This window comes from Sus scrofa, chromosome 14 (assembly GCF_054392235.1).
Source record: "Sus scrofa isolate SSC_HxYL_T2T_F1_AM1 chromosome 14, Sscrofa_HxYL_maternal_Yorkshire_Landrace_v2.0, whole genome shotgun sequence".
In the NCBI taxonomy this organism is placed as follows: domain Eukaryota; kingdom Metazoa; phylum Chordata; class Mammalia; order Artiodactyla; family Suidae; genus Sus; species Sus scrofa.
In genome coordinates, this window is record NC_139396.1 from 85,353,417 (window position 1) to 85,375,961 (window position 22,545).

Below are 22,545 nucleotides of genomic sequence, written 5' to 3' on the forward strand. Positions count from 1 at the left end.
TCTCGATTTTCTCATCTTAGCAAGACATATAGCATTGCTGTTTTGCAGGTAAGGAACTGGAGTTCCAGGGAGGTGAAGTAACTGAGCCAGTGAAGCAACTAGTACTGAAACCCAGAACTGATTCTAAAGCCATGTTTTCAACAGGTAGGAAGAGAAAACCACAAAGATGGACTTAAAAATTTAATAATAATATATATAGGAAGCGTCATTCCCAAAGCCTGACTATACATGTAGGTGTGTGTGTACATACATATGTGTCTATTAGTTTATATGGAACATTGGGGAATGAGTGTGGTTTTCCCTTCCTTTTCATAATTTCCTAGGGTTAATGGTTTTCAAGTGAAATACAGCACAGATAAGGAACAGTGTACAAATCATAAACATACAGCTCAATGAATTTTCAAAAACCCAGAGGCTCATATTCAGAACCTAAGCCAGATGTCTACCCTAAGCAACAGGGAAACAATGTGCATTTTCTGACTCAAAAAGACCAGATACAAAGAGAGAGGGTGTAAGGCTCAAGAGGTTCATTTTAAAAAATTATCTTTATTTAGGTTTCTGATTCAGCACATGTATCAAAGACTAATCAACATAAAGAAGTAAATAAGACATTAATTGGAAGTCTTACATCTCTCTAAACTCTGACCAAGAAATGTCAAGATTGCCACTATTACCAGAACTCCGACCTAGTCAAGTTGTAGACAAGCTATATCATGAACGACATACAGTGTGTACAGATAGGCAGAGGCAAAAGACACGCTAGCACTCGGCTCTCCTCTCTTCCTTGTCGATGTCTTTCCATGGAACAGTCCACTTTTGCTTTCCATGCCTAGCTCCAAAGAAAGTCCAAAGGCGGCTCAGGGTCAACCTCATCAAACGCTTTTCTGGAGGAATGCATTCTTAAACTGTTGTGCCCGCAACTTTGTTTTTTTGCCAGGATGAAGTTCAGATCGAGATGTACAGTACAATCTAGATGACGGTGCAGACGAAGTCAAGAACTAAGTTGAGCAGTAACCCAAGTTAAGGCATGAATACACACACACACACATACACACACACACACTCTCTCTCTCTCACATATACACAGCACTCACTCTATCATGAACATAGGATTCCTTCCATTGCCTAGTATGAGGCAACCAGGGCTTGGCAGTTAACTACAACCAAGCATTCTGAAGCATGCTCCCTGGAATTTTATGCTAACAACTGTGTGTGTGTGTTTTATCAAAAAAAAAAAAAAAAAAAAAAAAAAGTCAAAAGGAAAGGAAAACTTAAAAAAATAAACAAAAAAACCCAAAACAACGCCCCCCACCCCAAACCTAAAAACCTCTTAATCTCTTACAATGGCTCTTGAGCATGGAACTCAGGTAGCAGCGTCAATGGCTGGCTCTTTAATAATTTGGAAATAAAGGTTGTTTTACTATGCATTTCTTTGGTAGTCATTACTACAAAGTTCTCAAGTGTTGGTTACCTATGAGACAAATACTAGATAAAAGATCAGGTTACACAGAAATCTTTCTTCCATACTGATAAGATTTAAAATATTGAATGAGCTCTGAAAGCACAAGTTACTATGCTTTTTCTTGCCTTTTTGGGCCTCCTCTACAAGCAAGGCTTTGTGCGGGAAAAGTTCATGTCTGCCTAACAAAGGGTGATACATACTCTATTTTCCTACAATTGAACAGTTAACAAAAATTCACATTGGAAGTTATTTTGGTCAAATCAGAAGCCAATGACAAAGGGGCAGCAGCACTTGGTGTCAAAGCCACATTCTGGTCACACATTCATCCCATGGTTGGGCTCAGTCTCTCTGGAGCTCAGAATTTAAAACTCCTTTTCCATTCCCAAAGGAGCAAGTCAAATCAAATCTTTAATACTTCCACCCTCTGCCAAAGTTCTAGAATTCGGTCTAGCATGCCAGCATGATTGATGAGAACGATCAGTTCAGAGCCCAGAGGGGTGGCGGGTCTTAGGGAAAGTAATTTGGTTTCGTATAAAAGGCATGGTAATCTGGCGATGAGGTCTGATCCTGTTAGCAGCACAGTGTGTAGCCAATGGTCTCTGTCAGCAAGACAGGCAAGTGAAGCTACTGAACCTGCTGTTGCTCCCACTTGCCTTCCAGGGCCTCTGGGAGGCAGGAGGGGTTACCTGGGGCGGGGAAGGGCAACAGCAGGAACCGCATTCAGCCCCTGAGGGGCAGCTTCCTGTGGGCAAGCGGGCTTTGGCCTCTCTGGCCTTGGGATCTGAATCTTCGGGGTCCTTGGGGCTGAACAATGGCCAAGGAAGGAACTGCCCCTAGCAGGTACTGCCCAAATGTGACAGGCTCCACACGAGGGCCTTAAACACTCGAATAGGACACGAACCAGCAGAGATTCCAAAGAGTAGTGTTTGTACTATCAATCCAGAACAACTGCCCGGACAGGCAACTAATTTATGGGGAAAAGGTACTGTTTGAAGGAGCTGTGTTTTATTCTGCAATGAAATAACGAGTCTGGGGAAACCAGCATTACATTTCTGCAGAGGTCTGGATGTCAACAACCTGTCTCTAAAAGGCATTTGTCAGCAACTGTCTGCTCACTCCCAGATCTTTTTCAGTCACCCCATGGCCACATTCTCTCTTGTGCTTTCGGGAGTCTCTAAATTGCCAGCAAGCGAAGGGAACAGCGTTACCTTGTGGACATTCTTGCTTGAGTACAAGACACTATCCAACAGCGCTGCGTCTCGTGGAAGATTCTTGTAAACATGTACCATATTTCTCCTATAGGAAAAAGAGAACTGTACCAACGCGGCAGCATTTGCTGGCCGGCTCTCAGAATTCCTCAGAAGGGCCAGGTACCAGGAGGACAGTGAGCTGTTGGCTAGAACCCCGTCTGATCGAATTAAAAGCCTCAAGCCTCAGTAATTAAATGCCAAACACTTCTTCCCCATATTTGAGAACCAGACGATGATTATGTATATTACACATCATAAATAAAACGGATGCAGACCTACGATTTCTTTCAAACAATGGAGGAGGGACACTCTCAGTTTGGGGGCCGGAAGCTGAAAGAGCTGAAAAATCCTATTGTTGCTTTTACTCTCAAATTCTTAAGCTTCTAGTTGAACGCTATTATCCAACAAGACTTTTGTTTCATTCTGTAACTCTTAAATATGCATTCAAAGGCAAAAATGGAGGTTTCTCTACTGTACAGTATTAAGTATCTACAATGCCATGGTTCCTTATGCTTATGAGCATGTTCAAGAAAGGGCTAGCTATCAGAGATGCTGTCACAAAACATGGAGTCTGCAAAATTACGGATAAATTAATTTTCAGTTCTCTGATTATATTCAACAGATACACATTCTCATCATAAAATATACATTCTCTAGTAAGTTATTTTCATCCACAGCATATATAAATATGCGAACACAGGTGGTAATAATCACTTTACTACCAAAGTACAAAACAGTAACTGCTGAAAAGCAAAAATAAAGATGTTGCAAGTGTTAAGAAAAGAGTGACTCACGGTGTTCCACTTCCAAGTGAAACCAAACGATTTATTTGTGCTGAATGAATGGAAATAACGCATTCAGGATATTATACTTCTTTGTACACTGCACTTGCCTTCACTGGGCGAAACAAGCAGTCTTCAATGCTAATGTGCTACTTTCCTCTATACCTCTTTTCTGCCAAGCAATAAAGTATTTTGTGGCCATTATGCCAAGATATTCCTATAAGGTTCATTTCAAATAGTATTTTCTAATAGTACTCTGCACCTTTAAAATATTTGTTCGAACTCTGTTTTCGGGACACACAGGTAAAGAATGCAAAGGGAGGACCACTGTTTCTGTTACAGCCACACTGCCCTCTGCAGCAGAAACCACATAGCACGTTCTCATCAGCCATCGCAACCACTGGTGGGTGGGACAACCTTTACCACCTCACGTGAGAGGGGGCCGGTTTGGGTAGATTAACATCAGGGATAAAGAAAGAATCATACCTTGATGCACAATTATCCAAAGGTACAGCCATGTGACCCGTTACTTCAGGCTGTTTTACAAGAGACACGCGGATGGTGATATATACTGAAAATAACCTAGACAAAGAGTATCTGTAGAAAGCTCTATTAAACATTGGCTTGGGCATGGATCCAGCTAAGTTCCCATTCTAGACTGAAAGCTAGATCCTCAAAGGTCTGGACTGTAGTGCTGAATTATTGGTAGGTTTGGGAAATACCATTATAATGGGGGGAAGGGGGCCTAACAGCTCAGTAATATTCTGCCAATTCATGGGGGGAAAATATAAAAAGATATCCCTTTTTTATTTTACAAACCTACAGGCCAGGGGAATGAAGCTCTGGGGCCAAGCGAAAATTGCACACCGCTGCTGAACTACCAAACATCGAATAGCCAATGTTCCAGCCAGGGAATGGACGTACGTGTAGATTCAAGTAAAACACCGATGGAAAAAAGTCGTCGTGTAGTGTTGTAGACCCACAACACTGGCTGCGTTGCCGACAAACATTTACAACATAATGAAGAGTGAAGCCTACATAACCTCAGTGCAAATAAGTCAGATCCAAATATGCCAGGGAAGGAAGCCTTTGGCGTCGAGGAGACGGCTCCACTGTACGAGTCCCCACGTGACAGTCGGACTAAGCACATGCATTAAGGCTGGGAGGAGGGGTGCACCGAATGTGGCGAGGGGGCGGGCGGCGAGGTGGCTGCCGAGGGGACCGCGGGCTGCATGGGTGGCGGAGGCGGAGGCGGCGGTGGCTGGACAGGGGTCTGTGTGTTGGGAGACGGAGGCGGTGTGGGCCGCTTGAATTTGTCAGGACTGTTGCTTCTCCGCGGTGAAGGCCTCTGTGGAGGGGGCAGGAACAGCAGGTCAGTCTGGGCACGGACCTCTCTCATTTCTAACACAGCCCGAGCCAGAGCCGAGGCTGCTGAAAAGTGGACAGAGACCAGACACTGGAGATGTCCTTGTCTGTCGCTACTGGTTTCTGAACTAGTAATGAAAACTTAACTAAGGCAGAGTTTACACTGACGCCTAGGAAAAAGCTGTGCAAAATGACTATGAAAACTGCACTGACCAGGATCTCTGAAGGCCCAGTGGGTTAAGGATCAGGCACTGTTGCTGCTATGGCTCTGGTTACTGCCATGGCACAGGTTCGGTGCCTGGGCTGGGGAACTTCCGCATGCCATGGAACTGGCCAAAAAAAATGTATTAATTAAAAAAAAAAGGAAACTTGCATTGACCAAGCTATTGGACTCAGGCCCTCCAATGAGACAGTCGTAAAATTGAAAAAAATGCTGTCACGTCCTCCCTTTAAATATGTGTATACCTAGGTCCTTCCATGCCTCAAACAAATTTTCAATATCCTGAAAGCTCCAGCTCAACCAGAAGTTCTCCTGCTTCTATGTAAGACTCATCGAACCAGCAAAACAGCCCCAGAAATATCTTACAGGCTTTTTTTTTTTTTGGTAAAATATGGTTCTTCGTTTAAAGATATCTTCCCTAGGAATACCCTCAAGTCTACCCTATTCTCAAAGTCCTACCAGCTACTCTTCCAACTGGCCTATGAGTCAATTAAATAATCAGCTCTAAGGAAAACACTCCCCAGAGTAGAGTTTGAACCTGATGCACTTAAGGTTCCTTCTAATTCCAGGAAAGAAAATTCTGAGTGAAACTAGAAACTAGTCTAATTTCAGGAAGGATCCTGAGGCTCAGTGGATTGTGAAGGTGCAGGCAATAAATATTTTAGATATCATGGCACCTAGCGACAGTTCGTTATGGCAAGGAGCTGGCCAGAGTTCAAATTACGTTTCACAAAGGGCAGTTTTTCACAGAAAGTGAAGTTCAAGTTTTGCCTCCTGGGAAGGATTTTAGTTTCAACACCAGAATGTGGTATTGAACTGCTTGCTAGGAGGCCTCTAGAAGTTGAAGGTGAACTGATGGAAGGGGGAAGAAAAAAGACACCAGGTAAATATCCAAGTTCATCAGTGCTGGCCTCCCATGGAGGATAAGTCGCTACTATCGGGAAGTAAAGCGCTGCCTCCTGCCCTGGGCACACTTACCGTGACACCATGGGATGCTCCCATATGCTGCACGTGGAGACCTGGGGAAGTGTAGTAAGACATTCCGGCTCTAGTCAGGGAAGTGGGTGGCGTGAAACCAACCGTGTGACTTGCATATGAGAGACCTGAAATACAACAACAACTTGTGAGGATTACTCCAAACTCAATTACTGGATGTCTTTAAGCACTGAGAAGGCTTTCCAATGCCCAGGTTCTTAGTTACCCACAAAAACGCAAGCAGGTGAAAGAGGTGGTGGGCTGACTAAATGGTCTGCTGTATGGATAAAAGGGATATCAAAGTCAAGGCCTGGAACAGACTAGAAAGCCCAGAAATAAGTCCATGCACAAATGGTCAGATTGTCTTCAACAAAGGTGTCAGGAATATGCCATGGGTAAAAGGTGGTCCCTTCAACGAATGGTGCTGGGAAAACTGAAGATCCATGTGAAAAAGAATGAAATCAGACTCTCATCTTACACCATGCACACAAAAATCAACTCCAAGTTGATTGAAACTTAAGACCTGAAACTGTACAACTCCCAGAAAGAAAGACAGGGGGAAAACTCGATGCCACTGGTCTTGACAATGACTTCTTAGATATGACGCCAAAGGCAGAGCCACAAAAGTAAAAACAGCCAAGTGGGACTACATCATACTGAAAAAGCTTCTGCTCAGCAAAGGAAATAATCAACATAAAGGTAACCTGTAGAATGGGAGAAAATACTTACAAACCATACATCATGTAAGAGATGAGCATCCAAAATATACAAGGAACTCCTACAACTCAAAAGCAGAGCCACAAATAACCTGGTTAAGAAATGGGCAAAGGGCTTGAATAGACAGTTCTCAAATAAGGCAACAGGTATAGGAAAAGATGCTCAACACCACTGATCGTCAGGAAAAAGAAAACCAAACCACAAAAGGATATCACCTTATACCCGTTACTAAAAAAAAATAAAAATAAGAAACATTTTTAAAGATAAATGTTGGCAAGGATGGAGAAAAAGGAACCCTGTGCACTGCTGATGGGAATATAAGTTGGTGTGGTCCCTATGGAAAGCAATATGGAGCGTCCTCAAAAATTAAAAAGAAAAAAAGAAAAAGAAATTAAAAATTTAAAAATGGAGTTCCATTCTGGCTCAGTGGTTAACGAATCTGACTAGTATCTAAGAGGATGCAGGTCTGGGATGGGTCCAAATGCCTACATCTTTCAAACATTCCAGAAGTGGTCGTCACCACATGCAGCCTACACAGCCCCGGTCCTTGCGAGTTAGGAGCTAATGGTCCAGTGGTCTGGGGCATCACTTATTTAACACTGTGTGAATGCAGTTATCTTCATACCTCTGAGTTCCTAGCATCTGCCAGGGTATCAAGCACAGGGTAAGTTCCATCCAAATGAATGGAGTAAAGCAGAAACAAAGGAGCAACTGGGAGAGTTTGGACAGAACATCTCTAAGGTCACTCATTCTACAGCTAAGATCAGCGGCTGGATGCCAAGCAACGTGAACTTCATTCAGCTCTTTTATGAATGACATAAAAATAGGAAGCTGTTCAAGATGCTATTATGGTGCCTCTTGACCTCCATGGCTGGGATAAGCAGCCACCATGCCTATCTTTAGTGGTCCCGTCGCAGACTGTGTCTGTGCCCTCAACATCTAACGGGAAGGATTTTATTTCTTTGTTTGACTATCAACTCATGCTGCTTTCTACTTGACATATTTCCATTTCCGAGTGTGGATTTCTGGTTCATATTTACACAATGGAGGTTTGGGGCAAAGCAAAAGTGTTTGCCAGGCAAGTGGTCATTTATTGGTTATCACAGGGACTTTTTGTTCCATTGGAAGGAAGGAACAGAGGTTTTCTTTAAGAGGCTTTGGGGAATAAAACCCTAATTCCATTTCTTAAGAAAGTGATGAAATTTAAGAGAAAAGCTTGGAAAGTAGATCCTTATCTCCAGATAGAAAAGTTCAGGGGTTCAGTTCATAATAAAAAAATAGCTAAGATCAAGCCCATGGTCTAGTATTCCAAGGTTAATTATATGAATATGTTAAACTGCTAATCAAGAATCTTCAAAGACTCCCTATTGCCTACCTAAGGGAAAAAAAAAAAAAAAAATCTCTCCTCTGGCTGTTGGAAATTTGTCCTGAGGTTCCAGGTCAGTGATTCTCAATACTGACGGTCAACGTCCTCATCCAACCTCAAACCCAATGAATTGGAATTTACAAGGAGCAGGGCCCCAGGGCAAACGATAAGAACCAGAGTGACCTTATCACTCTTGATTCCGACCTCCACGTCTCAGTCCATACGGTGCCCTTTGCCTGGCATGTCTTTGCTTTGCTATAGGACTTGGTTCTTTTTTCTCCCCATGTCAATCAGTCTTTTTTTTTTTTTTTTTTTTTAATATATTTGTTCATTTGTTCCTTTCTGGGCTGCACCTGTAGCATGTATAAGTTCCCCAGCCAGGGATCAAATCTGATCTGCAACTGTGGCAACGCCAGATCCTTAACCTACTGCACTGGGCCAGGGATTGAACTGGCCACCACTGAGACAAGCTAGATCATTAACCCACTGCACCACAGCGGGAACTCCCCATCAGCATTTGAAGGGGCAAAGAGCCCAGACTCTAGAGCCGAATGCTGTGTTACTCGGACTCTAGTTCTGCCACTGATTGAGTGTACCTGAGTTCCCTGAGCTATAAAACAGGATTACCACAGTGACCTCATGAGTGAAATGAGCGCCTGGCACAAGGTAAGGGCTCAGCAAGTTTCAGCTCATTAACCTCCCCTTCGAGGTCCATCTCAAAAGCTCTCCAAGCTGGAGGCTCTCTTCTCTTTGAACCTCTTTTAAAACTATTTAGCTTTCTTAATTGTAACTTTTAATTTTATCATAACTCTTTGAGATAGTTTATGATTCATAACAAGTTGCAAAAATGCTGCAGGGTCCTTGCATATCCTTCCCCAGCTTCCTCCAATGATAGTTTACATCATCACAGCACAACATCAAAACAGCAAAACTGACACTGATCCAAAATAAGTGACTAAGGTCCAGACTGTATTTGGGTTTCATCAGTTTTTAATGCACTGTGTGTGTGTGTGTGTGTGTGTGTGTGTGTGTGTGTGTACAGCTCAATGCAATTTTATCACATGGGTAGATTCAAGTAATTATCACCACAATCAGGACACAGAATTGTTACAAAACCATAAAGTAATTCCCTTGTGTTGGTCACTTTAATAGGCACACCTTCCTTTTCTAATCCTAACCACTGGCAACAATGGATCTATTCTCCATCACTGTAATTTTGTCACTGAGAGAATGTTACAGAAATGAAATCACATAGTATATAAGCCTTTGAGATTAGTTTTTCATTCCCTGTGATGCATCCAAATTATTGTATCAAGTTAATTCCTTTTTAATACTGGGCAATACGTCATTGAGTGGATGTACCACTTCTTAACTTTTTAAGTGATATAAAATACATAAAACTCACTACACTTGGCCTTGTATTAAGAGTTTCTTATTTCTCATGTTTCTATCCCTACTTCCCTGCGCCCTCTTGTTGATTATAACCTCTTAGAGGCCACAAACTATGCCTTCCTTTAAGTTCTAATCATCATGTGTCTGACTCTCTGGCCCAGGAATATAAATAAGGATAAGAATCCCCAAAAATCTAGGTGGAAATTACCTCCTGAATAGATTATGACGCTACGAAGCTATTCTTGTAATAAATTGCTCTTAATCCAATACAGGAATGCAGTAACTAAAGTAAAAATTTTAAGATATACTTCACTGTCCACAAGCTCAAGACTGTAAATTTTTAAATGATTCATTAAAAGCAATACATGACCAACCCCCCCCTCCAAAATACTAAGCAAAATGAAACAAGATACAAAGCGCATAATCCATAGAAAACCAGCTGCCTTAAAGAAAACTGCAAAGGGTGGTGGGGCTAGGCAAGAAGGGGCACTTGAAAATACTAAAATATTAACACTGTCTTTGGATAAAAGGATTCTGGCTGACTTTTTTTCTCCTGCTTCTTTACCCTTCTAACTGACCCCAAACTTCCTCTAATAAATCTTTGCTAAAGAAAAAAACATTGTAAAGCCAAACTAAAGGCAGACACTTTCTGTTCCTCTGAAGATTACTTTTTAATTAATTTATTTTTTTGGCCACACCTGAGGAATACAGAGGTTCCCAGGCCAGGGATCAAATACGAGCAACACCAATAACCAGAGCTGCAGCAGTGACAACATCGGATCCTTAAACTGCCGAGCCACCAGGGAACTCCTGGAGATTATTTTAGTTCCACAAAACATACATAAAAACACTGTCTCTGTAAAAATCCATACATGAGAGATACGATGTCATCTCAAACACTCCCTGATCTGGCTCAGTCCCCATCCCTCCATCAAGCTGCTCTTGCCAAGGCTGGCAGTGCTCTCCTGCTGCCAATCGCATTGCTGTTCTCCACTTCTCATTGCACTTGACCTTGGAGCAACGAGCAACAGAGCGGACCGCTCCTTCTTGCTGACATGCTTTGTCTTAATTTCAGTGACAATGGATACTGGTTTTCCTTTCCTTCCTTGGTAGCCACTTCCCAATCTCCTTTGCCAGGTTTCCTCCTGCACTTGACCTCAAAATATCAGTCTCTTCAGGATCAGATGGGAAGGTTTTCTCTTCTTCCTCTACCTTCCAGGACTAGGTGATCTCATCTGTTTCAGGAGCTTCTTTCAAAATAAATCTTCTAGCTGTCAATAGCTTCAAGTTTACAGATGAATAGTAAAAACAGTAGAGATAGTTCCTGCATACCCCACACTCAGACCCCTTATTTTTTTTTCCTTTTTTAATGGCCCCACTTGCAGCATATGGACGTTCCTAGGCTGGGGGATCAAACCTACACCTCCACAGCAACCCAAGCTGCTGCAGTTGGACAGATCCCCTATTATTACCTTCTGATGCTAGTATAATACATTTGTCACAATGGATAAACCAATACTGATACATTATTATTGACTCCACTCCACACTTTATCTGGATTTCCTGAGGTTTTTCCTAATGTCCTCTTCCTGTTTCAGGAACCCGGTTAGGATACCACGTTATACTTAGCTGTCCTGTCTCCTCAGGCACCTCCTGGCTGAGAGAGTTCCTCAAATTTCCTTGTTTTTGATGACCTTGTCAGTTTTAAGGGTCTTCATCAGGTACTTTACAGACAGACTCTCCCTCAATTGTCTGATGTTCTCCACGCGGTTAGACGAGGGTTACCGGTTTGGGGAGGAAGACCTCAGAGGTCAAGTGGCCCTTCTCAGCACATCCCATCTAGGGTACACACCACTCACGTGACTGGCCACTGTCCATGCTGACCTTGATTACCTGGCTGAGGCAGCGTCCGCCAAGTTTCTCTTCTGTAAAGGTACTCTTTCCCCTCCTTTTCACACTGTATTCTTTGGAAGGAAGTCTCTAAGCACAGCTCACACTTAAAGGGCGGGGAGCTAGTTCCACTTCCTTAAGGATAGAATAGCTACATAAATTCTTTGGAATTCCTCCGTGTGGGAGATTTTTCTCTTTTCCCTTGTTTATTTATGTATTCAGTCATTTATATCAGTGTGAACAGATGGATATTTATCTTTGGGTTACGATCTAATATTACTTACTTCATTGTTCAAATGGTTCCAGTTCTGGTCTTTGAGAGCTCTTTCATTTAGCTTGTGTTTTTGGACATACCATCACCCGTGTTTTTTGTTTTTTTTTTTTTCTCCCGGCGTCTCCTTACTTTCTGACATTAGCAGATTGTCCAGTACATCTTGTATGTTCCCTGCCCCAGCCCTAGAAACACCCATTTCTCCAAGGAGCCCTACTTCTTTTCGTTGGAGACTGAAATTAGAAACCAAGATCTGGAAGTCTCTATTGCGGCTCATGGGTTAAGAACCCAACACAATAGCCATGAGGATGCATATTCAATTCCTGGACTCGATCAGTGGGTTAAGGATCCAACAATGCTGTGAGCTGTGGTGTAGGTTGCAGATGCAGCTCCAATTCGGCGTTGCTGTGGCTGTTGCACAGGCCAGCAGCTGCAGCTCTGATTTGACCCCTGGCCTGGGAACTTCCATATGCCGTAGGTGCGGCTGTAAAAAAGAAAAAAAGAAACCAAGATCTGGGCAGTGAGTGTGCTTGTTGCTAATGGGGTGTAGACCCTTCTTAAAACTTCATTATTCCCCATGCCTGATGTATTCACATGAAAATACGCTAACTGAGGATGTCTTTTCCTTAGGCTGCATAAATTGGTGAACTATCTGCAAAGTAATTGTTGAAAAAATAATCTTGTCTGTCCCCCTATATAATCCACATATAAGCAAGAAGGTGATTTTCTTAAATTCTAGGAAACATACCTTTCAATCAAGTTGTGATATATATATATATTTTTTTTCTACACACACACACACATATGGAATATATATTAATGTTCCAACAAGTTGGTGAAAATGCAAGATTGCCAACGTTAATCAGAAACGGTAAGGGAGGAAGAAGAGCCAAAATGCTTAAAATGGAAATGAAAACTATACAAAGAGCATAATTCCACTAAAGAAGTGGTTAGATATTCTTAATACTGAGAACCACAAATTCTTCCAGTAAAAACTAAAGTGAAAAGAAAACTTGAAAATCCAGATTTTGCTAATGTATTATGCATGCGATGGACTAGATTAGGAGTAATTTGACTGCCAAAAAGGAGATTAAAATCTACTCTGATGATACTACAGAACTTAAAATAGGATATGAATGTTCTCACTTAGACTGGCTGAAAGAAGAACCTAGGTGTTACTTATTATGATGTAGTTTAAAGGAAAACCAAGCATCTTGTCCACACAAGAAGGCCCCATGTTATAGGAATGGAGCATTGGAAGCCAAAATTCTGTACATGGAATAAAATCTTCCTGCAGAGTTATTTGTTACCATAGAAATTAATATTCCCAACCAAGGTCTCACGTTTGTTTTTTCTTTCTTCAATGACCACAAGACTATATTTAATGAATTGGAATTGACACGCCTTTAGATTTCAATAAATCAAACAGAACATTAAATTACACTTAATATGTATCAGCATCACTATCTGTGAAAGCCCCCTCTTTCTTGCTTCTTCCTAACTCATGACTTCCTTTTACAGCAATAAATCAGGAGGTAAAGAAGACTTTCATCTTAGTAATGAAAGGCCAAGCAATACTGGGGGAAAACTGAGAGGCAGCAAGGGGGAGAGGCTCCTGGAGAGACCAAAAGGCCACCACAGAGCAGGAGAAACAGATTCAGGATCATACTTTGGGCAAGAACAAGTGATGATTGTGCTGCTGATCCTTTTGGTTTGCAAACAGCCCCTCTTTACTCTGTCAGCTGCCAGAGGGATATGCTGGCCCCAAGTGCACCAAAGCTGCCACACTCTGCGGTGAACTTTTAAAAAACTACCTTCTGGAGTTCCCGTCGTGGCGCAGTGGTTAACGAATCCGACTAGGAACCATGAGGTTGCGGGTTCGATCCCTGCCCTTGCTCAGTGGGTTAACGATCCGGCGTTGCCGTGAGCTGTGGTGTAGGTTGCAGACGCGGCTCGGATCCTGCGTTGCTGTGGCTCTGGCGTAGGCCGGTGGCTACAGCTCCAATTCGACCCCTAGCCTGGGAACCTCCATATGCCGCGGAAGCGGCCCAAGAAATAGCAACAATAACAACAACAACAAAAACTACCTTCTTAGAAAACCAGAAAGTCACAGCAGCACAATGCTGGGCTGGATGCTAAACTCACAAAACCAAGCCATGTTTACCTCCCGCCATCTCTGCAACTTGCAATACTGCAGCATTTCCTCTTTACCAACCTGATGGGCCCCCCCTTCCACCCCCAACTCCGGTGTCTATGACAACCACCAAAATGAGATGTCACCCTAACCTAAAGCTGTTTTACTGTCCCAAACCACAACATCTTCATGGCTGCCATCCTCCTAAACCGTCACCTCACTTTATTCTGCTGTGAAACTGCTCCTCCGCCCCTCCCCCCATCACTTTTTCCCCCCCGGGCTCTGTTGAAAATCTGTTTACCAGTGAACACAAGAAGATCAGCCTGGACACTCCAGTCACAAGACACACTCCCTTGGCTGGCTCCCTCTTCTCTCCTCCCTCCCCTCCTGTCGCCAAACCCCTCAATTCCCTACCCCCTTCTTCCCTGCTGGATCATTTACTTGCCCTCCTGGCCTGAAAGCCCCATGCTGTGCTGGGACCAAGCCAGAGACCCTGGGGAGAGAGTTTTCGGGGTCAAATAAAGACAAGCATGCCTTTGAGGGAAAGGCTTCTGAGGTACAGAGCCAGAGGCAGCAGTAAAGCCGGTTCCTTCTCGAATGGCCTGCCCACTACGGCCAAGGCCCACTCGCCCAGCCCTGGAAATATCAGGTGGCTCGAGCTCAAAAAACACAGGCTTTGGACACAAGATAGGCCCTGCCTCGCCATTTCCCGGCCACAGGACCAGCAGCTAAGGAACCTCTCCATCACTGCTTCCTCAACTTTAACATGATGCCTGCGTTATTCTGAGGATGAAAAAAAAATGAGATAATGCACAGAGAACATAATGTGAGAACCCAAAAAAGATATGCCAGGATGCACTTTGGAAATCTACACAAGGTTTCTGTCAATCCATTGGTACTTAAAATCATAGTCAAAGACAGTCTTTTAAAAAAGGTTTTTTACACTTACTTTTTTTAGCATCGAAGAAAACTAAAGAAAACCACCAGCTGACACTATAGCATTTACGCTTAAAAATTTCAAGCTAAGGAGTTCCCCTCGTGGCGCAGTGGTTAACGAATCCGACTAGAAACCATGAGGTTGTGGGTTCGGTCCCTGCCCTTGCTCAGTGGGTTAACAATCCGGCGTTGCTGTGAGCTGTGGGTGTAGGTCGCAGACGTGGCTCGGATCCTGCGTTGCTCTGGCGTAGGCTGGCAGCTACAGCTCCGATTAGACCCCTAGCCTGGGAACCTCCATGTGCCATGGGAGCGGCCCAAGAAATGGCAAAAAGACAAAAAGACCAAAAAAAAAAAAAAAAAAAAAAAAATTTCAAGCTAAGACTCAGTCATGATAGTTTTGATCGTTTTTGATATGTTTGGAAAACACATGACCATCCTCTGTTGGTAAGATTTGTATATGCTACAAGGAAACATATTCAGGGATGCCTACCTCTTTAAGACAATTTTTTGAAAAAATTTTTGGCTGTACTTACAGCATGCAGAAGTTCCCAGGCCAGCGCTCGAGCCTGTGCCACAGCAGCAACCTGAGCCACTGCAGTGACCATGCCGGATCCTTGATCCACGGAGTCACCACAGAAATCCATGCCTATTAGACACCTATTAAACACAGCAGAAAGTAGGCACAGAGCTGCCCAAGACCATGTACTCACCAGGTGATATGGGCCTGCTCGAACTCGGAGAAGGTGTGTAAGGGATCGGGCTAGACACAGTGCGAGGTCTTAATCCTTGGGCAGACATCTCGTTAAAATACCTAGGAGGAGAGGAGAAAATGGTGAGAACTACCTGTATGCCAACAGTTCTTTAAAAAAGCTTCTAGGAGGGAGTTCCCATTGTGGTGTAGTGGAAATGAATCCAACTAGCATGGATGAGAGTTCGAACCCTGGCCTTGCTCAGTGGGACAGGGATCTGGCATTGTTGGGAATGGTGTAGATCACAGACACGGCTCAGATGCCATGTGGCTGTGGCCAGCAGCTGTAGGTCTGATTTGACCCCTAGCCTGGGAAATTCCATATGCCGCCACCTGTGGCCCTGAAAAGCAAAAAAAAAAAAAAAACTCCTAGGCGAAAATGTTGGGGGTTCCCATCTTGGGGGCAAACTCCTGAAGGTTTAGGAAGCTATAGCTAGGAGCCTTGTATCATACAGACCCCAGAGCCACCCAGCCCCACTGCTCAGCCAAGCTCTCCCCAGGGGCATAGGTGAAGGAACCTGAGGTGCTTCTGATCAGGATGGAGGCCTGGTGACAGAGCTCTGTCACACAACAGAGAGCCAGACTTTTCTCCATCACACAACAGTGACACAGAACTTTACCTCCAGTGTCCCAAGAAGAAGACACGTCCACATTCTGGGGCTAGGTATAAACTGTTACTTGACAGGCAAACCCAGACGAGCCCTCTGAGATTTAAGTTGTAGAATTAAAGCTTAAAGATATGTGTTCCCCTGAACCAGTGTCAATCGTTTACAAGGCAGACCATGCTCAACAAGCAGCCAGGCATTCGAATGTAATAAAAGACATGTGGGCCGAGCACCCACGGCAGGGTCACGCTGAGCCGTCTGACTTCTCCTGGATTTGGAAATCACATCAGATCTCATTTTGTGGGCAAGTGCAGAGAGATGACCAGGAGGAATTTCTGCCTGAGAGGCTCCCTAAGAAGCGATCCTTCCCAGGCCTTACAGTCAAAGGAAGGAACAGACATGTGTGCAGGCATTTTTCTCCCTGGGACATCTCAGCTCTGATATTCAATCAGTTCATGTGAGGACCTTGAACATGGCCATTCCTACGCTGGCTCATTCAACTCAAAGAAAACCAGGCTTCCCAGTTTGGCATGCACCTCTTGGTGCTCTCCCTACCACAAATTCTTCCTACTCTGTTCCGTGTAGCCCACAGCAGCGCCTCCAGGCTGGACCTCTTGTATCCTACAGCCAGCTAAGACGGCCCCTTGGCCTTTTATGAATTAAACATGCTTACAGACGTCTCACATGGCTATTTCTTTCTCCCAAGTGTTACATCATCATTCCCAGTAGGCAGCTGTACTCTGACTGGGATAATCTGACCTAAACAGGTAAGGCAGGTTTACCTTCTTGTGGCTCAGCAGATTAAGTACCCGGCATTGACACTGTAGCAGCTTGGGTCACTGCTGTGGTATGGGTTTGAGCCCTGGCCCAGGAACTTCAGTATGTTGCACATGGCCCCCAATCAATCAATCAACCAATCAAGACAATCAGTCAACCATAATTCAGTGAATGAAGGACTCAGAGGTGTGCTTAGGACACTATCTGCCTCACCAATGTGGAATTTAGTTTTGCTAATACAAAATCATGTCACCCAGCTCCTTTTTCATCTCAACCTATTATCCTTTTATCTTGTATTATTTTTCTCTTTTTACTATTCATTTGTTTTTGGCTTCCTATGCATTTTTACTCAAGTCCATGCCAAATAAAAATTTTCTAGGATTAAAAAAAGGGGGTGGGGTAAGGCAAACCTTATGGAGTGAATACCAACTCAGGAAAAAAAAAAATTATCTGGAAGTCTGAGACAGCTTAAGGGCTGTCACAACAGTCAGAAGAAACTGTCCCTCAGAGTGTATCTTACTCAAAGTCAAGCACAGGGTGCTGTATGTGTTAATACATGGTCTGCTCTGTATCTTAAGGTAGTTAATAAAGTAGTTAATAAGTTATCTAGTATTGTAGCTGATGTTCCCAAATGGTTCAAAAGATTTCAGAAAGAATGAGACACTATAAGAGAAACAGACCAATGACATGCAGACTTAAGGATGATAGTTTTATAACAGAAACTGCTGAGACTCATCTTTATTCTTTTCAAATGAGGGAGATATTTTAAATAGGGTGATCTGTTAGTCTGTTTTTATAAAATCTTTTAAATTAAAAAAAATAAATCTTCGTTATAGAAAATCTTGCGTTTTTCATGCCATGAGAATACGGCTGTCCATAGCAGATTAATCAAAGCCATGCTAGTCCTCTGGCTCTACTCAATAAAGAACACAAGAGGGCTGGTCGACTAATGCTACCCACATGTTTGCAAACAGCATGTTTTGGCCTCAGCAGCCAGTACTTGTCATCACAGCCACTGGCAGCCCTGGTCTGAGACACTGGCGGCCCAGGCCTGTTGGATGGTACTTATTTTAGCAATCACCTCACTCCCAAGTCCAGAGGAGGAGAGGCGAGGGGGTGTGGTGGGGGGAGGGGGGGGGAAAGGAAAATGTGGGTGAGAGAGAAATGAGACATTTCCTCTAGTTTATCCAAAGGCTGACTCTCTTATTCTAGCCCCTTTCTCAGTGGGATAATGAGGGTACTTGATGTTGACGCTTGAGCAGATTAATGCACTCCATCTGCTTTATTTTTGTAGAATAGCTGCAAAAAGACTGCAAAGTTACCAAGTATGTTAAAGCAAAGCCTCTAGCTTTCAAGAGCCTCCACTATCTCTGGCAGATTCTTTCGCCCCACAGGGCTGTACCACGCACGGCCTATTTATCTGCATCTATGACTTCAGATGCTCCCATGCTCTAAATAGACAGAGCACAGGGTTGGACCAGATCAACTCAGTGACAAGTGCAGATGCTGCCTCTCCACCTGTAACCCACCTCCTTTTCTCTGCCACCAAGTCGTTTTGGAAAGGCAATTTTTTTCCTGTCTTTTGTATTTAGGGAAAGCAGTTAATCTTTTTTCCCACTCTCAGCATCTACTGTAGGACAATGGCATTCGTCATCATGCTAAATCACTCTTCCAGCCATCTCCTGCCACATCTCTCAGGCTGTGAAGAGAAGCTGGAGCCTGGGTTTTGGTTGCTGTCTCCACAAGGCCCACTGTGCCTGCACGCACCTTTCGTCGTCCATCTCTAAGCTGGACTCGCTCTCGGAGAGCTGCCGACAGAGGGCCTCCCTTCTTTCCATCTCCCTCTGCAGCTTTCTCTGCAGCCTCAAGTTCTCTTCCCTCATGTGACGCTCCTCCTCCAGGTACTGTGCCATCTTCTCAGAATCTGAAATGCCAGAGTTTTCAATGAAACCACGGTCTGTGCCGGCATGCATCCCCCAACCGCTAAAAAGACAGTGGTCCAGCTCCCGTCTAGGCCACCAGTCGAGGGTTGAGAGGTGGTCGCTCTCACTCTCCCACACACAGAGGAGACCTGGATTTCAAGTTCATCCCAAGCGCCATGATTGATCAATGATTTGCAATGAGAGAAAAAAAAAAGAAAAGTAGTGCTGGGAGATTAGGCACCTTCGCTCCTACTGCCTTGCCTTCTACAGCACTTTCCATGGAGGAGAGGATCCTGGAGCTGCAGCCAAGTCTGGACTGAATGGCTACCAAAGTTCTGCCTACACTTCCAGAGCTGAGAGGGGAGGAGGTTGAGGGGAGGAAACAGACTCAGCCCATGGGCTTCCCTCCAGACACAGTGGGCTAGGTCACCTATGAGATACCCACAGGTCATACTTGTTAGCACCCCCAGTAACACCATGGAGAGGGGGGCACACAGAGAACCAGTATGATTAACACGCGACATAACAATTACAAGTCTTCTGATAAAACTAGAAACTGACTGGAGTTCCCAACGTGTGCAGCGGAAATGAATCCGACTAGTAACCATGAGGTTGTGGGTTCAAACCCTGGTCTTACTCAGTGGGTTAAGGATCTCGTGTAGCTAGTGAGCTATGGTGTAGGCTGCAGACATGGCTTGAATCTGACACTGCTGTGGCCAGTGGCTACAGCTATAATTTGACCTCTAGCCTGGGAACCTCCATATGCCATGGGTGCAATCCTAACCCCCCCCCCAAAAAAAAAGAAAAGAAAAATTAAAAAAGAAACTTTAATTAAAAAAAAAAAAAACTTTCCAGTTGTGGATCAGTGGGTTAAGAACCCAACTAGTATCCATGAAGATGTGGGTTTGATCCCTGGCCTTGCTCAGTGGGTTAAGGATCAGGCATTGCCATGGCTGTGGCATACGCTGGGAGCTGCAGCTCCAATTCAAACCCTAGCCTGGGAACTTACATATGCCACAAGTGCAGCCCTTAAAAAAAAAAAAAAAAAAAAAAAAACAAACAAAAAACCTCTAAAAACTGACTTAGTACACTACATCAATATTTCAAATTCATCTATTTTGGGTGCATGTGTTACTCTGCTTCCATGAAGTATGCAGTCTTTGGAGAAAGCAGGTTAACATCCACATGCAGCCAGGCTCTTGGGATGACATCTTGCTTATGACAAAGATCACTTCCTCAGGCTGCCCCCTCTGTGGCTCTGCTCCAGGGCCAGCCAGAGCTGACCAGCCCCAGGGCTAGACGATGGACCCAGGCTAAGCCAGCCAGATTATCTTTCCCAGGAATCTGAAATGTGGAGCTGATATCTTCCCATGGCTCTGGAATCTCCTTCGGCTGAGCTGCCTGGGGCCACTGTAACCCCTTGTCCTTATGAGTGACTCTGTGCAGGATTCTGTGGCATGACCAGACCCTGCCAATCAAATGTAAAGCATGACCCTCCCTCCCTTTTCTGGTTTACTTGAGACAGAATGTATCGTTACTAAGTAACCAAAATAACCTTAATACAAACCTGAGTGTCTGTCCAACTTCTTGTGTCCTGCTTTTTCCCTGTCTCTGCCAATGAACTTGGGAAAAGCAAAAATCTCCATCTACTTCTCTTTTCTAAAAAACTGCTACAAGTTCAGAGTGGACATAAACATCCCTAAGAGACCTTCTTCCAGGATACTGGCCATGTTTTCAGCCCAGTACAAGTTTAAGAAGGAAGGAAGGAGCTGAATGCCACTGACTATTTCTCTCCCACAAACTGACCCTATTTCAACTGCCAACTCTATCCCCTTAGTTTCAGCTTTAAGCGCCTCTATGGAGGTCTGGCATTTTAGCAAGTAGCAACTCTCAATAAGCACTCACTGATTTCCAACAGCATCATTACAGAATATAGAAAAGTTCTTGACTACCCTTATTTTTAGAAATTAAAATGCAAATACCAAAATTATTAAACACTATTATGTGCACCAAACACTAAACCCTTCAGCCGTTTTCAATATATCCAGGAAACCCTGCTGTCTAATCCAGATGTCAAAAATCTCTTTAATTGAAGGCATGCTGGGGAAATAATTACAAAGTACACTTTTAATATAAATGATTTAAATGATTTCATCCCAAACATGTACGTGTAAGTGGGCAGAATTTTTTGCTTGCTCTACAGGAAGCACTACCTTGGCCTATTGGGAGTATTTACTGTTTCTACAACTAGAAGGGCAGTGATCAGAGCAACATGCCTTGCTCTTTCATAAATAGGAAAGCGACATAGAATTGAGGATTCATAAGGCTTCAAGAATAATTCTTTTTTTTTTCTTGCTTTTTTTTTTTTTTAGGGCCAGACTTGCGGCATATGGAAGTTCCTATGTCCAGTCACTTATGATAGAGAATGATATTGTGAGAAAAAAGAATGTATACATGTATGTGTAACCGGGTCACCATGCTTTACAGTAGAAAAAGAAATGTATTAACAATTAATTACAATTAAAAAATAACAATTACAATTAAAAAAAAAAAAAAGAAGTTCCTAGGCTAGGGGTCAAATCAGAGCTGTAGCTGTCAGCCTATGCCACAGCAACACAGGACCCAAGCTGTGTCTGTGACCTACACCACAGCTCACAGCAACGCTGGACCCTTAACCCACTGAGCAAGGCCAGGGATGGAAAGTGCAACCTCATGGTTACTAATTGGATTCATTTCTGCTGTGCCACAACGGAAACTCACAAAATAATTCTTTAAGTAGTTCCCATTGTGGCTCAGCGGGTTAAGAACCCAACTAGAATCCATGAGGATGCAGGTTTGATCCCTGGCTTCACTCAGTGGGTTAAGGACCTGGTGTTGCCACAAGCTGCAGTGTAGGTGGCACATGTGATTCAGACTTCGTGTTGCTGTTGCTGTGGCTGTGGTGCAGGCTGGCAGCTGCAGCTCTGATTCAACTTCTAGCCTGGGAACTTCCGTATGCTATAGGTGCAGCCCTAAAAAAAAATTATTAAAAAAAAGTATAATAGGAGTTCCTGTCATGGCTCAGTGGTTAACGAATCTGACTAGGAACCATGAGGTTTCAGGTTTGACTCCTGGCCTCACTCAGTGGGTTAAGGATCTGGCGTTACCATGAGCTGTACTGCAGGTCACAGACAGGGCTCGGATCCTGCGTTGCTGTCCTGTGGTGTAGGCCGGCAGCTACAGCTCCAATTAGATCCCTAGCTTGGGAACCTCCATATGCTGCAGGCCTAGAAAAGACCAAAAAAAAAAAAAAAAGAATAAAGAAAATGGCAACCCTTAGCATCTGGAGAAACCAGCAGGGGGATCCTTAAACGATAAGCTGTAGACCAGAATGTGAATGACCAGGAGTGATGGCTGTCCAGCTTCCTAGCAGCTTAGCAATTAGCCCAGAAGCCAGAGGCAGAGAGAAGGCACCAGGCCTGCAGCCTCTGCACCTCAGGGACCAGGCACAGATGGCTGACACCAGGGCATTCCTTGGGTGCCCTCTGCTGGCAAGCCGCCGCACTGATTTCAAGGGACGGGATTTACTCCCATGAGTCATCTTCTTTCTCCCACCCAGAGCTTTCTAGGACTCAGGGGCTTCAGCTTATATTTCCCCTGCCTTCAGCCATCTCACAACATTCAGTCAAAGAGTGTTAACTGCGGGTGACTTTCAGATAGTCTCCAAGAGACAGTTCCAGGGCATCCAAAGGGT

The 22,545-nt window shown here is 43.9% G+C and overlaps 1 protein-coding gene across 2 annotated transcripts in view; it reads right to left on the minus strand.

Moving 5' to 3' along the window:
• Positions 1-526: 526 nt before the first annotated feature.
• The window catches only part of CCDC6 (coiled-coil domain containing 6), a 124,420-nt gene continuing 102,401 nt past the window's right edge, over positions 527-22,545 (minus strand). Inside the window, exons 6-9 of one of the 2 annotated variants that reach the window (XM_001929282.6) lie at positions 18,658-18,814; positions 15,471-15,571; positions 6,058-6,182; positions 527-4,842 (exon numbers count right to left, since the gene is read on the minus strand). In XM_001929282.6, coding sequence (XP_001929317.3) covers positions 4,648-4,842; positions 6,058-6,182; positions 15,471-15,571; positions 18,658-18,814 — 578 coding nt within the window. In that variant the 3' untranslated portion in view covers positions 527-4,647. Of the gene's footprint in view, positions 4,843-6,057; positions 6,183-11,212; positions 12,146-12,271; positions 13,709-15,044; positions 15,572-18,657; positions 18,815-22,545 lie in introns of those variants that run through there. The other variant, XR_014827962.1, reaches the window with a different exon arrangement.